Source organism: Equus quagga, chromosome 13 (assembly GCF_021613505.1).
Source record: "Equus quagga isolate Etosha38 chromosome 13, UCLA_HA_Equagga_1.0, whole genome shotgun sequence".
Lineage (NCBI taxonomy): Eukaryota > Metazoa > Chordata > Mammalia > Perissodactyla > Equidae > Equus > Equus quagga.
In genome coordinates this window covers 75,490,469-75,507,603 of record NC_060279.1, presented here as the reverse complement: position 1 = coordinate 75,507,603, position 17,135 = coordinate 75,490,469, and the positions used below count along the sequence as shown (strand labels likewise).

The 17,135-nt window shown below is 55.1% G+C and overlaps 1 protein-coding gene across 1 annotated transcript; it reads left to right on the top strand.

Annotated features, from left to right (window-relative positions):
• Nucleotides 1-1,382: 1,382 nt before the first annotated feature.
• KCNG4 (potassium voltage-gated channel modifier subfamily G member 4) lies at nucleotides 1,383-14,409 on the top strand. The gene is made up of 3 exons (XM_046680528.1): nucleotides 1,383-1,496; nucleotides 2,657-3,419; nucleotides 13,639-14,409. Coding segments are annotated over exons 1-3 (1,536 nt in total). The 5' UTR covers nucleotides 1,383-1,494.
• The last annotated feature ends 2,726 nt before the right edge of the window (nucleotides 14,410-17,135 follow it).

Here is a 17,135-nt window from a genome sequence, read left to right as displayed (position 1 = left end):
CACTTTTCATTCTCGTATTTTTTACAGACAAGGAAACTGAGGCTCAGAGGCACTCAGTCACCTGTCCAAGGTCACCCAGCCCTTCACATTGGAGCCGGGGATCCAGGTGTGTGTGACTCCAGGCTCACGCCTCTTCCTGGTCCATCATACAGCTTCCAGAACTCCCACCCAGAGCCCGGAGACTGGGTTTCTCTGTCTGAACATGTCCCAGGCCTGGGCTGATAAAAAGCAGCGAAAAGTTCCTCCGGCAGCCTCGACCTGAGCTCCTCCCCGGCATCGGCACACCCCGGGCGACGAGCCTTCAGGAGCCAGGGCCAGGCAGCTGCAGCCGGCCTGGCCCCAAGTTGCCCTCTGCTCCTGCCGAGTTGCGCTCCTTCTTGGAGGGGAGGGGAGGCGAGCGCAGCTCTCCTTGCCTTCCAGGCGGTTGGCAGAGCGCGGCGGCGGCTGAGGCTGCCTGCTGCCTGGCTGATGGAGAGATTATTTCTAAGCCCTTCCCATCCCCCACCCCCCCTTGCAGGACCACACTGGCTGTCCCCGTGGGACTCGGAGTGCAGAGCCCACTGCCGAAGCAGGACAGCTGGCTCGGCTCCCTGCTAGCATGAACCCCTCAGACCCTCACCTCTCATGAGGCCAAGGGTTTCTGGGTCCTTTTAAAAACCCCACCGCACCCCCGCACCCCCGGGGCTGTCCTGCAGTTGCTGGAGAGAGAGATGCAGAATGAACGGACTTCTGGGTTCTGGAGGAGGCAAGGGAAGAAAGACGGGAAACTAACTCTGCCAGAAACTGCTGTGTTTCGGATTTTTCTTCTCTTCTCTTTCATCGCCACCACAAACCCATCTCTCCCCTGAGCAGTGAGACATGGGCTCCCCCTGCCCAGCAGACAAACAGCTGGAAACAGGCTCCCTGAGACAGGAGGGTGAGTTAAACTTCGGGGGAAGAAGTTCGTGTGGGCTGCTGGGGTGGGGGTTTGCAGGACGCAGGTCAGCATCCTCGGTCCCAGTGGTGTTTTGAGCGACTCGCTTTCCCCACGTTCTGGAAGAGCTTGCGTGCCGGCTGTTTTGGGGGGGCAGTAGATTGCAAAGTTGGGTTTGTGCAGTGATGCAGAAAGGGCAGTTTGGGAGGGTTCTAGAAAGAGCCCCACTGGGGGGCCAGAGTCCCAGGGTGGATTCCGATTTGCTGTGTGACCTTGGATGAGCCACTTCAGCCCCCTGGGTCTGGGTTTTTGCACTGGGAGGATGAGAACGCTTGGGAAGGACTCCCCGGATTTCAAAACACCCTTCTCTCCGCAGGCTGCTCATCTTCCTCCGGCCGTGTGTTGTAGACGAAGGAAGGCAGGCAGAATGACAGAATGCTGTGTGGCGAGCAAGTGTGAAATGCATGGGCTGTGATTCAACTCTTCACTCTCTGCCGAAATCCAACCAGCTCCCAAACTGAGAGGAACTTTGATTTCCATTCGGCTGCCGAGTTTCCCTCTCGAGTGGACTGCATCTTGGAATGTAAGGCTATAGATGCTGTGGAAACAGCTCCGGCTGGAATGAATAGCATAGGAAATGGTTGCAGGATGCTGAGGATGAGAGAGATTGTGGAAGTGATTTTTTGAAGGCATGGGCAAAAGCTGAAACCCTTATTCTAAGTCAAGCGTCCCAAATAGGCCTGAAATGGAGAGAGCGTTAGAGGCCCCTTCATTTTGCAGATAACAAGGCTGAGGCCCAGAGAGGGGGAATAACTGGCTCAAGGTCACACAGCAAGGGGGGCCGAGGCAAGCACCCAATGAGCGTGGAGGAGCGCTGTCATTGACAGCAAAGTCCTCCAAATGAGAAAGCAAATAAGAGGGAGGAGGTGACGGTCGTGGAGCTTCTCCTGAGAGTCAGAGGTTGTGCTAAGCAGTCACATCTCTCATTCGTTACTTTCTGTGCCTCAATTCCTCATCTGTAAAATGGGGACGTGACGTCCATCTCACGGGGTTGCTGAGACAAGCTAACGCGGGGGAAGCATGTAGATGGGTGCCTGGCATGTCAGAAGCATCTAGAAGTGTTCTTAATGCACACTTCATGCATATTACTGCATGTAACCCCCACTGTGCCCCATGAGGTGGATGCTCAAATGACCCCAGCTGTACTGGTGAAGCAAAGGGCTCAGAGAGGCTGAGTAACCCACATGGGGTGGCAGTCTGTAAGGGATCAGAACGTGGCTGTGAACTTGAGAACCCCTTACCCTCTTAACCTCTATTTTTACCAACTGTCCCTTGCAAGGTTGATAGGAGTCTTATCATTGGCATGAAAGATGCTGAGATCAGAGAGGTTAAGCCACACGCCCAAGACCACACAGCCTGGAAGTGGCACAGCTCTGACTTGGCCAGCTCAGGACTGAGCTCCCCAGGTCCCCATCCACATAATGCCCGTTCCAGGGAGATTCTCCTGAGATAGAAGCATGTGCTCCACCAGGAAAGGGATGTCCTCTTCTCCTTTGGTTCACTGATGGACCCCAAGTGCATAGTAGGTGCCCAATAAATCCGTGCTGGATGGAGGATTAAAAGAATGAATGATGCCGATGCAGTTGCAGGAAAGCGAACGTGAAGCAATGTCCGTGCCATCTAGGACTCTGCCCTGAGACCGGTTTCTCCCCGTTCTCTTGCTCTTTTCCCTTTGGGTGCCAGGACCTCTTTGGCGATGCCTGTGCCTTCCAGAGACAGGAGCCTGCTTCCCAGGCACCACCGCTCCCGCTCCTGCAGCCCTTTCAGCCCGCTCCTGCCTGGCGCCGTGGAGCCGCCGTCCATCAAGGGCCTTTACTACCGCAGGGCCCGGCGGGTGGGCGCCCGGGACGCCTCCCCGGCGGCCGACCTGAAAAAGGAGATCCTGGTGAATGTTGGGGGCCGGAGGTACGTCCTCCCCTGGAGCACGCTGGACGACTTTCCACTGAGCCGCCTGAGCAAGCTCAAGCTCTGCCGGAACCACGAGGAGATCGCGCAGCTCTGCGACGACTACGACGAGGACAGTCAGGAGTTCTTCTTCGACAGGAGCCCCAGCGCTTTCGGCGCCATCGTGAGCTTCCTGGCGGCCGGCAAGCTGGCCCTCCTGCGGGAGATGTGCGTGCTGTCCTTCCGGGAGGAGCTGACCTACTGGGGGATCGAGGAGGCCAACCTGGAGAAGTGCTGCCTGCGGGAGCTGCTCAAGAGGCTGGAGGAGCTGGCCGAGCTGCGCAGGGAGGAGGAGCTGCAGCGGCAGAGGGACGCGGGCGGCCCGGCCGCCGCCACCTCGCGCTGGGGGCTCTGCATGCACTGGCTGCGGGAGACGGTGGAGAACCCGCAGTCGGGGCTGCCCGGGAAGGTCTTTGCCTGTCTGTCCATCCTCTTCGTGGCCACCACGGCGGTCAGCCTGTGTGTCAGCACCTTGCCCGACCTGAGGGCCGAGGAGGACAAGGTGAGTGGCCATTTCTCCATCAGGCACAGCGCCCAGGGCCCACAAGACTTAGGGCCCACAGAAATGTTCTCATTTCTTTTCAAACAAGGAAAAGATTGACTAGGATCTAGCACGGATCGTATTCATTTTTAGACCGATAGACACAGTTGTAAAAGATAATTTCTAATGTGATTTTTGGAGGAAGAAGCCCACGAAGGCAGAAGTGCCCAGGGCCTGCAAAAGTCACAAGGCGGCCCTGCGTCTGATGGTGAGGCTTGCATAGTGACAAAGCTGCCCCTGGTCTTAGTGGGCCCGGTTGGCCCAGTTCTGCCTCTCCTGGCTCCATGACCACAGGCAAATTGCTTCACCTCTCTGAGCCTCGGTTTCCTCCTCTGTAAATGGGCAGGGTGGCCATGAAAGTCCACACATTCCCTCACTCACCGTGTGCTTACTGAGCAGCTGCTCTGGGCCACACACTGTGCCAGGCCCAAAGTCCCCGCCTTCTCGAGCCCACTTTCTCGGGGGCAGCCAGCTACTCCAGCTTCCTCGGGGTTACAGAGAAAAGATGCTGACGATGGCAAAGATTCTCGGCCCTCAGCTTCCGTGCTTGTCACTTTGCTCCTGAGCCTCTCAGTCAGTCTCACCGGATGAGGAGCTCAGACAGGAGTTGACTTCTAAGTGACTATGCCCCAGGAGGCCAGAGCAAAAAGTTTTTCTTGCCCACTCCTGCATTCTCTTTCCAGGGAGCTATGGAAAGAGACCTCCCCGCCAGGGGGCCAGATGGTCTCAATCTAACATTTTGTTGGGAGGGTTATTAGGGAGCTTCAGTCTGAGAACTGGATTGTTTCCTAATTTAAAATGTTGCTCCTGTCCTGCTCCATGCTCCTCCATGGCTCCCCATCACCCTAACTTACGGAGCTCACATTAGACGGAGGGAGCCGATAAACAAAACACATACGTAAGATAGTGCACCCTAAATATGGCCCATAACCATCGTCAGTCCACGTAAGTTCTCTTCCCTTAAAAGTATATCCCAGGGTAATATGGTAGGATCAGAGAACTTTCCAGATAGAAAGGACTTAGATGGACAACAAGCCTGTGCCTCACACAGAGTAGGCTCTCAATGAATATTTGTTGAATGAAATGTATCTTGTCCAAACTATAAATGTTTGTCCTAGAGCAAACCAACCAAAATGTTTTTGACTTTCAAACAGCTTTTTCCTTGTGGAGAGGGCTACAGCTCCAACCATAGGCATTTTTTTCATTCTTTAGCACAAAATCATGTGACTTAAGAGCCTGCTTATTCACAGAAATATTTCCAGGTGGACACTGCAGTAAAAAGATTAAGACGACACAAGGGGCTTCCGGCCCCCGGCCCCCACGGGTGCCCTTGATCCCTGTTGCGGAAGGAACCCCAGGTTTCCACAAGCCTGTTCCTCGTAGGGATTTCCAGGGAGCCAGGATTTAGACACTGCAGAGGGACAGGATCCTTTCAGAGCCTAACACTTTGAAAATTACCCGGGGTGTGACCCAGGCTTGGCTTAACGGGGACTCAGGGAATCGAGTCAGAGGTGGGCAAGAGGCACGCCGAGCAGGGCAGCCCCAAGCCTGAGCCGAGGCGTCGGGCAGCCATTTCTGCTCCTGGACCAGAGGGGCTGCTGCTCACGCCAGTGGCATCTCTGTACTCCTTTCACTTTGTGAAATCGCCTTTGGATCCGGGGAGAGGCTGGGGGTGCGACCCTCAGAAACAGCGTCTCTGTTTCAGAGAGCCGGGAGGCTGAGGACGAGGCAGTCTTCGTTCTTTCAAGACTGTGCGCCTCACATTTACATAAGAAGATGATGCTCTCTTCTCCCTGATGCGCCCTCAGGGATGTCAGTCTGAAAGTGGCCGGAGCCAGCGAGCCAGCTGCTAACGATCGCCGGCCAGCTGCTTCTGGGGGGCGGCCGTGCCTGGGAGGCGAAGGGGCCTGAATTGTCCCAAGGGGTCTGGCAGCATCTGCTCAGATGAATTACTGACCCGTGGGGGGACAACACCCCGGGGCTATGACCCACAGAACTTCTCCTTCAGAGTTAGAAGACAGGAGAAAGAAAGCAGTTTTCCTTCTTTTTCTTCTAACTGCTCACAGCAACACCCCTTGGAGTAAACTTAGCCGTCGGGGTGAAAGGTCCCTGCCTGAGATTGCAAATTAAAACTGAGGAGGGAGGAGGCCATGCCCACAGGACGGAGCCCAGTGCCTGAGCCCCTCCGGGAGCATTCAGACTCTGTTGGACCCCCGGGAGGAGCTCATCCCGAGGCGATGAAAGCACCGACACTTACGAGCGCTCGCGTGAGGCTGGCATTGGATGGAATGAACTGACGGTCCTTGCCGCGGCTTTGCAAAGTGGATGTCACCCCTCCCCATTGTACAGACGAGGAAACTGAGGCCAGGGCAGTGTTGTCACCTTCTTAAGCTCACGGTTAGTAATAGGCAGAGCCAGGATTGGAACTCACCTCTGCTTGGCTCTAAAACCTGACCCCTTGCGACCCCAAGACACAAGCCTTCAATGCCGGGTCCCTCTGCCTCTGGTGTAGACCCTCAGCCGTGGCAGCACTTTGAGTTTCTGAGGCTGCTGGACTTTGTAAGTGCTTCTCTGTCTGGCATGACGGCTCAGGGTGCAGACGAGCCAGGTTTGAATCTTGGCCTCACCCCTGACTGACTCAGTGTTCGTGGGGAAGCCACTTAACCTCCTTGTGCCTCAGTTTCCTCATTTGTATAATGGGGATGCAATTGACCCTTTCCTCAAGGAGTTACGGTGAGGATTACAGGAGCAATGCGCGTAAAGCAGTTGGGAAAATGCTGGCGCATAAGAAGTGCCCGATCAGCGAGCCGTCATCATCATCATCATCCGCTCATCAGGAGCTAGTTAACAGGGAATCACATTTGTCCTCTCATTCGCTCAGCAACAGTTATTGAGCGCCTACTGAGTACATTCTCCCAGGTGCTGGAGACAAGGCAAATTTCGTACCTTGTTGGAGCTTATACTCTGAGCATCCCTGATCCATTTTTCAAATTTGAGGTGAAATTCACGTAACATAAAATCAACCAGCTTAAAGTGGACAACTCATCGGCATTCAGCACATTCACAAGGTTGAGCAGCTACCACCTGTATCAAGTTTCAAAACATCTCCACTGCTCCAAAACAAAACCCCATGCCGATCACGCAGCCACTCGCCGTTCCTCTCCGTCCAGCCCCGGGCAACCACCCATCTGCTGTCTGTGTCCGTGGGTTTCCCTAGTCCAGACGTGTCGTATAAATGGAATCAAAGGACATGTGGTCTGTCTTTCATGACTGGCTTCTTTCACTGAGCCTCATGTTCTCGAGGTCCACCTGTGTTGTAGTGGGTGTCAGCATGTCATTCCTTTTTTACGGCTGAATAATATTCCATCATCAGTGTGTGCTACGGTTTGTTTATCCGTTCATCCAGTGGTGAAAGCTGCCACTTCCCAGGTTCTTTGCGTCCCTCTGCCCGAGCCCTCTGCCACGATGATCACCCTGCCTTTCATTCCTAGCTCCCTTCCGTGTGGCCTCGGCCCTTGCCGGGCAGCTCTGTTGGTCAGAGCCCTTCCCCTCCCTCTAGGGGGGGCCGAAGCTCAGTGGTCAGCTGCAGTTGAACTCTCACTGCTCCTCTTTCTTCCTCTTTACTGCCACCAAGACGTCCCAAACTGCAGCAGACAGTGTCACGTCCTGGAGAGGAGCCAGAATCTGGACCAGTTGGCTGGTCCAGGGTTCAAATCCCAGCTCTGCCCTGGACAAGTCGCTCTGTTTCTCTGTGCTTCTGTTTCCTCACCTACAAGGGAGGATAATAATGACACCTACTCAGAGGGTGGCGCTGAGGACTGCACGATCCCATTTACTGTGTGCTGCACGCAGTGCACACTCGCTGTGTTTTTACCCACCCTTTAGGACTCACACTCCTTCCACCCGTCCACCTCCAGGCTTCCTCGAACACAAACGGCAACGGCCGAGCCAGCGGTCAGTCGGTTCAAACATCGTCTCTGTCCGTTTCCAGTGCCTGTCACCATCCTTCATCCACTCATGCATTCAACAGACCTTGTCCGAGGGCCTGCTCCGTGCTGGGGACCCAGGGGCGACCAGCGCAGGCGCAAACCCGCTCTCTACCTGCCCGGCCAGCCTTCGCTCATTTCTCCTCCCACCTGAGCTGCTCCCGCCCCAGAGGTTTGCTCGGGGCTTTCACAGATACTGCACAGAGACATCACAGCGGACTGCAAAGTGCCCTCGGTGGCTGCAGGACCACGGTGGCGCTTAGGGCAGGACCTGCGGGCTCTGCTCCTCACTTCCGCTCTCGGCCTGCACTGTGGTTTCGCATCTCGCCAAGGTGAGGAGGAGGGCATAGAGAGACTTTTAAAGACCAAGAGGAGCTCTTGGGCACCCGTCACTTTTGGGGCTGCAATTTCCACCTCCCAGCCTCCCTGCCCTTTAATAAAAGGCCTCTTGCTGGAGCCAGCTTCTCCTCGACCCCTGTCCCTTTCTCGGGTCGTGAACCAGCTCCATAATGAACTGACCCACTCTCTGTAGTGTCTCTGTGTTCGGTGACATTTGGTAATTGCTCTAGGGAATTCTTCTTACCCTGTTTTTTCAGGTTTTAGGTTTTTTTTTCCCTATATCCCAGCCAACAAGAAGCACTCCCCATTTCCCGAATGGGGCCCACCTTTCCTGACTCAGTGTACCTTGCACTGTTCCTCCTGCGTTGTCACGCTTCCCTCATCTCCATGCCCCATTCCTCGCCCCATCTGCTCGGTTCCACACACTTGTCAGAGCCCCGTGTCCCATGGTGGGGGCGTGGGGGCAGCTGGGAGGTGGGAGCCGAGGGGAGGGGAGGGGGCCTGCGGCTCGAGGGGAGGGGGCCGTGGGGAGAGGATCATGGGAGGGACATAAAGGAGGAGAGAGATGGCAGAGGGCACAGGCCCAGGAGACAACTGGCTCTCGGGGAGGGGAGAGGCGGGAAGAGAGATGAGTCAGCACGGCCAGGCGGCCAGGCACCGAGAGAGTCTCGGAGGAAACAGCCCGGGACCTGAGGCCAGGGCCAGAGGCACAGAGGATGGAATTCACAGGCAAGGGGGAGGAGGGGCAGGGAGGTCCAAGCTCCCGAATGGAGCCGTGGGACCAGCACTGAGCTACAGGGGAGGTGAGAAGTGGGCGATTCTGGCCAGGTTCTGAAAGAGGGGATGAGAAGTGGCTGATTCTGGCCATGTTCCAAAGGAGGAGGTGAGAAGCGGCCGACTCTGGCCATGTTCAGAAGGAGGAGCAGGCATTTCTTGAGAGACGGAAGGGTGCAAGGAAGGCTCCAAGGTCAAGGCTGTCAGACCGGAGTCCCTCCCAGCTGAAATTTCTGGAACTGGCCCTCTCTGCACCCGCAGCCATCCGCCAGTCCAGACAGACCCCCAGGGCCAGCGGCTTTGCCCTCGGAAAGCCCTGCCCGCCCTCTGACCCCAGAGCCCTTCGGAGCAGCTCTGCTCCGGAGCTTTGGGAAAGCAATCGGGGCAAGGCTGCGGGACCCCCGCTCACGGCCTCCCCGGCACTGACTGGGCTGCTCAGACTGGGACCCTGGTCTCTTTTCTATTGAGATATAATTCACACACACTAACAGTCACCCTTTTAGGGTGCCCAGATCAGTGGTTTTCAGTACACAGTTGGCAACCATTGCCACCGTCTAATTCCAGGACATTTCCATCACCCCAAAAAGAAACTCTATGCACACTCCCGGCTACTCCTCATTCTCCCAAATTGTAGCATGTAAATGTAGCTCCATCCCTTTTCATGGCTGAATAATATTCCATTGAACAGCCAGACCACATTTTGCTTATCCATTTATCAGTTGGTGGGCATTTGGGTTGTTTCCACTTTTTGGCTGTCGTGAACAGTGCTGTTGTGAACATTCGTGTACAACCTTTATGTGGATGAATGTTTTCAGTTCTTTCGGGTACCTAGGAGTGGAATTGCTGGGTCATACGGCAAATGTATGTTTAAATTTTTGAGGGACCACCGACCTGTTTTCGACAGCAGCTGAGCCATTTTACAACCCCATCAGCAATGTCTGGGCATTCTAATTTCTCTGCCTCTTTGCCAACACTTCTTATTTTTTTGTCTTTACAATCATACCATCTTAATGAGCATGGAACGGTACCTCACTGTGGTTTTGATTTCTGACTCTGATTTTTTTTAACTTTTCACGATGGAAAATTTCAGGCATTTACAAAGTAAACAGAATAATGTAATGAACTCAAGTAGCCATGACTCAGCTTCCACCGTGGTCCACATTCTGCCATTCTCGCTCTCTCTCTCTCTCTCTGCACCCTCTCCCCACCTCCAATCGTTTATTATTATTATCATTCATTTTATTTTTATTTTACAGTTTTCTAGGTAAAATTTACAGGCATCGAAACGTAAAAATCTTAGCCGTACAATTTAACAGGTGGATCCACCGTGTAACCCACATCCCTGTTTAATAGAGAATATTCCCGCCACCCAGGAACGTTCTTTCATGTTCCCTCACAGTCAGTCCCCACCCGCCCAGGGCAGCTGCTGTTGGTGGCTTTGTCCTCCACACTCGAGTTTTGCCCATTCTTGAACTTTGCACACGTGGAAACAGACCGTGCATCCTCTTTTGCGTCTGGCTGTTTGCCCCCCATCCTGTGATGAGAGCCGTCTGTCGGCTGCATCACTCACACCTCTGACCTCCTCGGGGCTGACTCGCCTTCCGCAGTGCGCGGAGGAATCAGAGCTCACCTTCTTCCCACCGGGGACAAGCCCACCGACAGGGTGACCAACCATCCCGGTTTGCCCAGGACCGAGGGGGCTCTGGGGACCTGGGACTGTCTGTGCTCAAATCTCGAAAGTTCTGGGCAAACCAGGACGAGTTGTTCACCCTATCTACAAAATACAACCGGAAACTTCCTCAGAGAGAGAAAAAATAACTTTTTCCTTTCCTTCCTTTGTATTTTTCTTCAAATATTGGCTGGCCTGGGGATTATTTCCTCAGCCCGAGCCCCATAAATCCCCGCCACCCCCGCGCCGCCGGCCGCTAATGGGGCATTTCTCCGAGGACCAGTGCTGGGAGGCTGGTATAAGGATGCAGAGTGGAGCAGCAGTGCAGGGGCTGACTCGGCAGAGCGCTTGCTGCAGTGCAGGGAGGGGGCGGCGGGCCAGGCCGGGGGAGGGAGTGGGTGGTGCATGCCTTGAATAGCCAAATGCCAGCCAGAACCATCTCTGTCTCTCAGGAGACACCTTCCTGAGCCCCAGGGTCTGGTCTGGAAAGGTCACTCCTAGGCCACAAGAGGCTCTTAAGCGGAGGGGGAATCTCCCAGAAAGTCAGCGACAAAAGAGGCCTTGTAGGGAGAATCTGGTCCAGAGTCTGAAACCTTCCAGGTGCCTCCTAGTCCACCTGCGGGGCTTGCCAAAATGCAGACTCCTGGGCCCCGCGCTAGGGTTTTGCTTTTGTCATGGGGGCCCAAGAATCTGCATTTGTAACAAGCACCCTGGGGGATTCTGCTGCAGGGGGCTCTGAATCAGCTTTGAGAAACACTGACTCTGTTCCAACCTCTTCATCAGAAACTAAAGCACAGAGAGGGGCAGTGACCACGTGAGGTCACGCAGCAAGGTTTTAGGAGGAATGGGGAATTGGGATCCCAAACTCCTGAGCCTTCCAGCATCCTGAAGCACACCCAAGGTGTTGTAGCAAAGGCCTCTCCGTGCATTGCAGAATTTCCTCAGCTTCCTGTAACATCCAGCAATAGGAGGAGGGTATAGTTACCCTTACATTGCTCAGGCATGCTACTGTCTATGACCATCTCATAAAGACGGCTCCCAGGGCTCATGGGCCGGCAGGTGCAGCAGCCCGAAACTTTTACATGTGCCATCTCCATTAGTGCTGCATCCACGCTATATGCATCGTTTCCCTCCATCACAGTGACTTTCCCAGAGCAGAGAATGGAAAGTCCAGAGCGGACAAATGATTTGCCCAAGTAAGTGGACAGTGGGATTTGAGCCTGGGTCACAGGGACTCTGGACTCCACGCCCTCAACAGCACTCCCACTACCCCCGACCCCTTCAGCAGATCAGGTAGCAGTCAAGGCCTGGCCCTGGACAGGCAAATAGAGATGGGATGGACCAGCTTGTGTCTCTCCAGTGGACAGATGTAAAGAACATTGAGGTTTAGGGACTAGCCCTGTGGCTGAGTGGTTAAGTTCGCAAACTCCACTTCAGTGACCTGGGGTTCGCCAGTTCGGATCCTGGAGACAGACCTAGCACCGCTCAAGAGGCCATGCTGTGGTGGCGTCCCACACAGCAGAACTTTGAATGACCTACAACTAGGATATACAACTATGTCCTGGGGCTTTGGGGAGGAAAAAAAAAAGAGGAAGATTGGCAACAGATGTTAGCTCAGGGCCAATCTTCCTCAAAAAAAAAAACAAAAAAAAAACCACGGGCTCAAAAAAAAAATGCGGTTTAGTATTCCTGTGGGCCCAGGCACCAGAAATAATTTCTTTTTTCCACTTCAGAGCTTTTTAATCCAAAGAAAACTACAGTTGTCAACATCCTGCTTTTCTCTCAGGCAACTGGCTCTGGTCATTCACTCACTCATCCATCATAGATACACAGATGTAACATTTAGAGTCAGATTCTTAACTCTGGCTCCACATTAGAATCATCTATGGGGCTTCTGGAAAATTCTTCTGCTCAGGCTCAAACCTAGATCAATTAAATTAGAATCTCTGAGGTGCTAGCCTGGACATTAGGATTTTCCAAAGCCCCCAGATGATTCTAATGCGCAGCCGAAGCTGAGAGCCACTGCCCAGATGGGAGAGTCTCAAGCTTTAACGTGCACGTCAGTCACTGGGGGTCTTGTTAAACTGCAGATTCTGATTCCGCAGGGGTGGGGTGGGGCCCAAGATCTGGCGTTTCTAACAAGCTCCGGGGGGAGGCCGATGCTTCTGATTTGAGGACCACACTTCGAGCAGCACAGGGGCCAGTGGCGCTCTCTGTCAGGAGCCAGGGGCGGGGGGTGTGACCGACACAACACAGAATCCGCTGCAGTGCCCGCCTGGCCGGAATCTCCCAAGGGAAACAGACCCCGTGTGAACGGTTGCAATCACGTGCCACAGGGCCACCCTGGGGACGAGGGAGCCCTCTGTGCCCCACTAGCCTCTGAGTCTCCAGAAATGAGGTCTGCTTCTCCACTGCTGTACCTCCAGGGCCCAGCTGGGGGCCTGGCACGTGGCGAGCCCTCCATCCATCTTTGTTGGATGAATGAATGAGGGATGGTGGGCAAGGAAGTTACAAGACAGAGTACAGTGGCTGAGAGGGTTTCTACTGTGTACGTGAGCTGCCGGAGCCACTTGCTGGGCCATAAAGCGAGGTCAAAACCCCGCTCACGGCATCGCTGGGGGGCTTCAGAGACAGCACCAAAGCAGTGCCTGGCACATAGGAGGGGCTCCTTCAGTAAAGGTGAAGCTTGGCTGCTGTAACAGAGAGGCCCTGAGATAGAACCGCTTTAAACAAAATAGAAGCTGATTTCTCTGGCAAAGAGGATCAAGGGGAGCGGGCAGCGCTCATTCCGAGACCCAGCTATTTTTCCACCTTCCCCTGGGATGCTCCACCCTCCCCTGGGGTGTTGGTCCAACCTGCCGGCTCTGAGCTGGGCGGCAGGGCCATCTGGGTTGTCGCACGCGGCTCACGGGGAAGAAGAGTGTGCGGGAACTCACGAGGACATCGTAAGTTCTGGAACTGGAGGTGGCACCCATCACTTCTGTTTACATCCCGTAGGTGGGGACGTAGTTATCTGGCCACACCTAGCTGTTAGGGAGGCTGGAAAGGGTGGCCTCTGATCCAGCTGACCGGCCATGTGCCCAGCCACAACTTGAGAGCTATGGAAAAAGGGGGTTTTGTAAAAAGGGACAACTAAGGGTCTACAGCACACAGCTCAATCGAGATAGACAGATAACATAGAATAGAGAAATTATATGATATATATAGAATATATACAGAATACATTTAATATATGGAATGTATATCTGTATCCACCTCTCTATATATCTATACTGATAAGCCGATATCTATCTATCTATACTGATATCAATCTCCATATAGATACATGGAATCGCTTTTCGGCCTGGTTATTCGCCCCGTGTCCAGCGCTGGTGCCCGCCCACTCTCTACCCTGCATTTGTTGTCTCTCCAGGGTGAGTGCTCTCAGAAATGCTACTATATCTTCATCGTGGAGACCGTCTGCGTGGCCTGGTTTTCCCTGGAGTTCTGCCTGCGGTTTGTCCAGGCCCAGAACAAGTGCCAGTTCTTCCAGGGGCCCCTGAACATCATCGACATCCTGGCCATCTCCCCCTACTACGTGTCCCTCGCGGTGTCGGACGAGCCCCAGGAGGACGGCGAGAGGCCGGGCGGGAGCTCCTACCTGGAGAAGGTGGGGCTGGCGCTGCGCGTGCTGCGGGCGCTGCGCATCCTCTACGTGATGCGCCTGGCGCGCCACTCGCTGGGGCTGCAGACGCTGGGCCTCACCGTGCGCCGCTGCACGCGCGAGTTCGGCCTGCTCCTCCTCTTCCTCTGCGTGGCCGTCACCCTTTTCTCCCCTCTGGTCTACGTGGCCGAGAATGAGTCCGGCCGGGTCCTGGAGTTCACCAGCATCCCGGCCTCCTATTGGTGGGCCGTCATCTCCATGACGACCGTGGGCTACGGAGACATGGTCCCGCGCAGCGTGCCGGGCCAGATGGTGGCCCTCAGCAGCATCCTGAGTGGGATCCTCATCATGGCCTTCCCAGCCACGTCCATCTTCCACACCTTCTCGCACTCCTACCTGGAGCTCAAGAGGGAGCAGGAGCAGCTCCAGGCCCGCCTCCGCCGCCTGCAAAACGTCGCCACGGCCAGTGAACACCAACTCCTGAGTGATGTCGACGACCTGATCCTGGAGGGACCCGCCTCGCCCATCGCATACATTTAACTCCAAATCCTCGTGGATACGCTGGAACTTCCACCCATCGCCCTTGGCTGACAGGGGCTGGAGAATACTAGCATGTAGACCCTTGGGTGGTATGTTTCCTGAACTCAGGGAACGCTCCAGAAGCTGAGAGGGGCTCAAGGACACAGATGTTTGATCCGTGTGATTCTTGATCCTCCTGGCCACCACCATCCAGGCTGACCTTGTCTGTGTCGCTTGCCTTTTCCTCTCTGCCTGCCCATGGCCGAGCATAGCCACTTTTGCTGGGTTAGACGGGTCTCCCTTCATTCTCATTTGCTTCCCAGCAGTCTTCAATATCTGAAGCTGGGTTCCAGACGCCCACAGAAGCAAGCCTACAGAATTCTATTCCTCCCCTAGGACCCTCTCTCCTGGGCCACCCCACTGCAAGGAACTGGAGGTTCCAGTCGCCGCAAGCCCTTCTGATCGGGTCTCCCCGCCCAGCCTCTCCTGGTTCCAGTGGGCGTCCACATGTTCTCCTTCCGCTCACCACCACATTGGCATTTTCCTAGTGCAGCTGCCTCCCCGCCCCCAGCTCTGGAAGCCCTTAGCCAACAGGGCAGAACTGGCCTCTGTGTTAAATCCCACAGTGGGGGCTGGTGGTCTCCCATCCCTCCTGACACGCCTGGGACCTGGGCAGGAGCGTCACCTGCCAGCACAGCAGGCCCTCCTTGGCCAACTGGACTCTTGGCGGGACATTCTCCAATCATCCAGTCCTTGGCCTTGGCAGAGGCTCACTCCTGCAGCGCACTGCATTGTCCCTTGAGAGAACCGTTCCTGCTGCTGGTTCCTCCAGCACTGCAGGGACCTCGGCTTTCCACCTTCAGCTAAGCCACCATGGACGCAGTGTCACTTCAGTGCAGAAGCGAGGGCAGCCTTAAGATCTGCCCCCTGTCAGCTCCCCAAACCAGGCCCCTTGATGCCAGAGGATAGACGTCCTCAGCTTATATTTAAATGTATTTATTTATTTATCCATTCATTCCCTGGCAGATTCGGCCCTTTGCATCCAGTGTAGGAGACAGATGTAGGCCCAGGTCGTTGGAGATAAAGGCGGTGCATACTGAGACCAGAGAGGAAAAAGCAGTGAATTCTGACAGGTCAGCTCCCAAAGGGCTTCACAAAGACGCAGGAGGGGAGAGTGCGGAGGGATGTTTGGGGAGACGAGCTAGAAGGAGGGATGGGACAGAAGGTGGTGGGCTGTGGATGCTGTGCAGAGGATCTGGACTCTTTGGTGGATGGAGAGATGTTAGAGATGCCGGAGGAAGGAGCGATGTGAACGGACTGAGGGTGTGGTTGGTGAAGACGATGATGACCATGGGATGCGAGAAGCCCAGTTTGGAACAGAGAGCGACCGAGCAGCTCAGGCAAGACATGAGGGCCTATCTCCTCCACATTGTGAATTGTACAAGGTGGCGCCAGGTCCTGGCCTCTCGTCTCTTGTTCCCCAGTAGGGCACACCTGGAGAGGTCTCGATGGCACTTCCCACAGGTGACGTGGCCACACACAGTTACTCACTGTTGGCTGTAAATGTGCTGGAGAAAGTGCGCTGGGGTGCAAATGGGTGACGGTGAGGAGGGCGGGGACCGGGATCTGATGTAGTTTCTGTGTAAGCGCGTCAGCGTTTCATCACTGAGGACAAGTTGCTTGCTGCTTGTTCATGCCCCTGGCATTTAGCACAGGCCTACTACGGGCCAGGCACACACCTTCCCCTGACCTCAACACTGGGGTCAGCACAGCCGCGGGCTCTGGCCCAGGGGAGCACTCCACACCAGCATCTAGCTTCAAACTAGCCTTGACCTTGTGGGGGGCCCTCGTTCCCTTTGACTGCTCCAGGTGCCCTCCCAGCTGATGGGGGCACATGTCCCCACCCCTCTAGACCCCCAAGAGTTTGCGGAACACCCCCATCCTGACATTTCACCGAGAAAGGTCTTTGCAGAGTGGCACAGCGGCCAGTCACACAAAGAAAGGCCCCACCCCCTGTATAATCCACCTGTGACCCTGGGGCCTTTCCCTCTCTGTCAGCTTCAGGAGCTGGGCTAGATCTGTGGTGTTCTGGCTGGGGTTCCATGAACACCCCCAGGGCTGCCATGTGGGTGGAGAGTTCTGCATTCCAAAGTGCCGCATTTGCAAGGAACGATTTTTAAAAGAGTGTGCAAATTTCTAGACACCCTCCCCCTTCCAGTCAGTGCCATCCCTGGCCCCTCGAACTGAGGCGGCCGGCTCACCCCGGGACCAGGGAGGCATCCTCGACAGTCACTGGAAGCGCTGGGACCCACACCACACCACACCACACATGGGCCCTCCCTCTTCTGATGAAGACCCTTTCAGTGCTGTGTGCCCAGTGCAGTCACTCCTCGCTCCAGCTCTGCCCGTCGCTGTGAGTGGCTTCCACGCAGCATCTCCATTTTCCTCTGTTTCCCATGCCGGGCATCCGAACCAAAGACAAATAGTTGAGCCCCTCACCCTCATTACAAGGTTCTAGAGTGTCTTACTACATGCCCGGTGGAAATTCTTTACTCAATTAGAAGTGGAAAATTGGAGTGGATTGCTGGCATGTGGGGCTTAATTAAACGCTCTATTTTGTCTCCCCAGTAACGCCCTGGGGGACCGGTCTAAGTTGAGTTAGTCTAGCCTTGCCCAGCAGCCTTTCCTTCATGCTGATTGGATGCGACACGATGACCAGCGAGTTGCTAGGCTGTCTCTTCATCCTG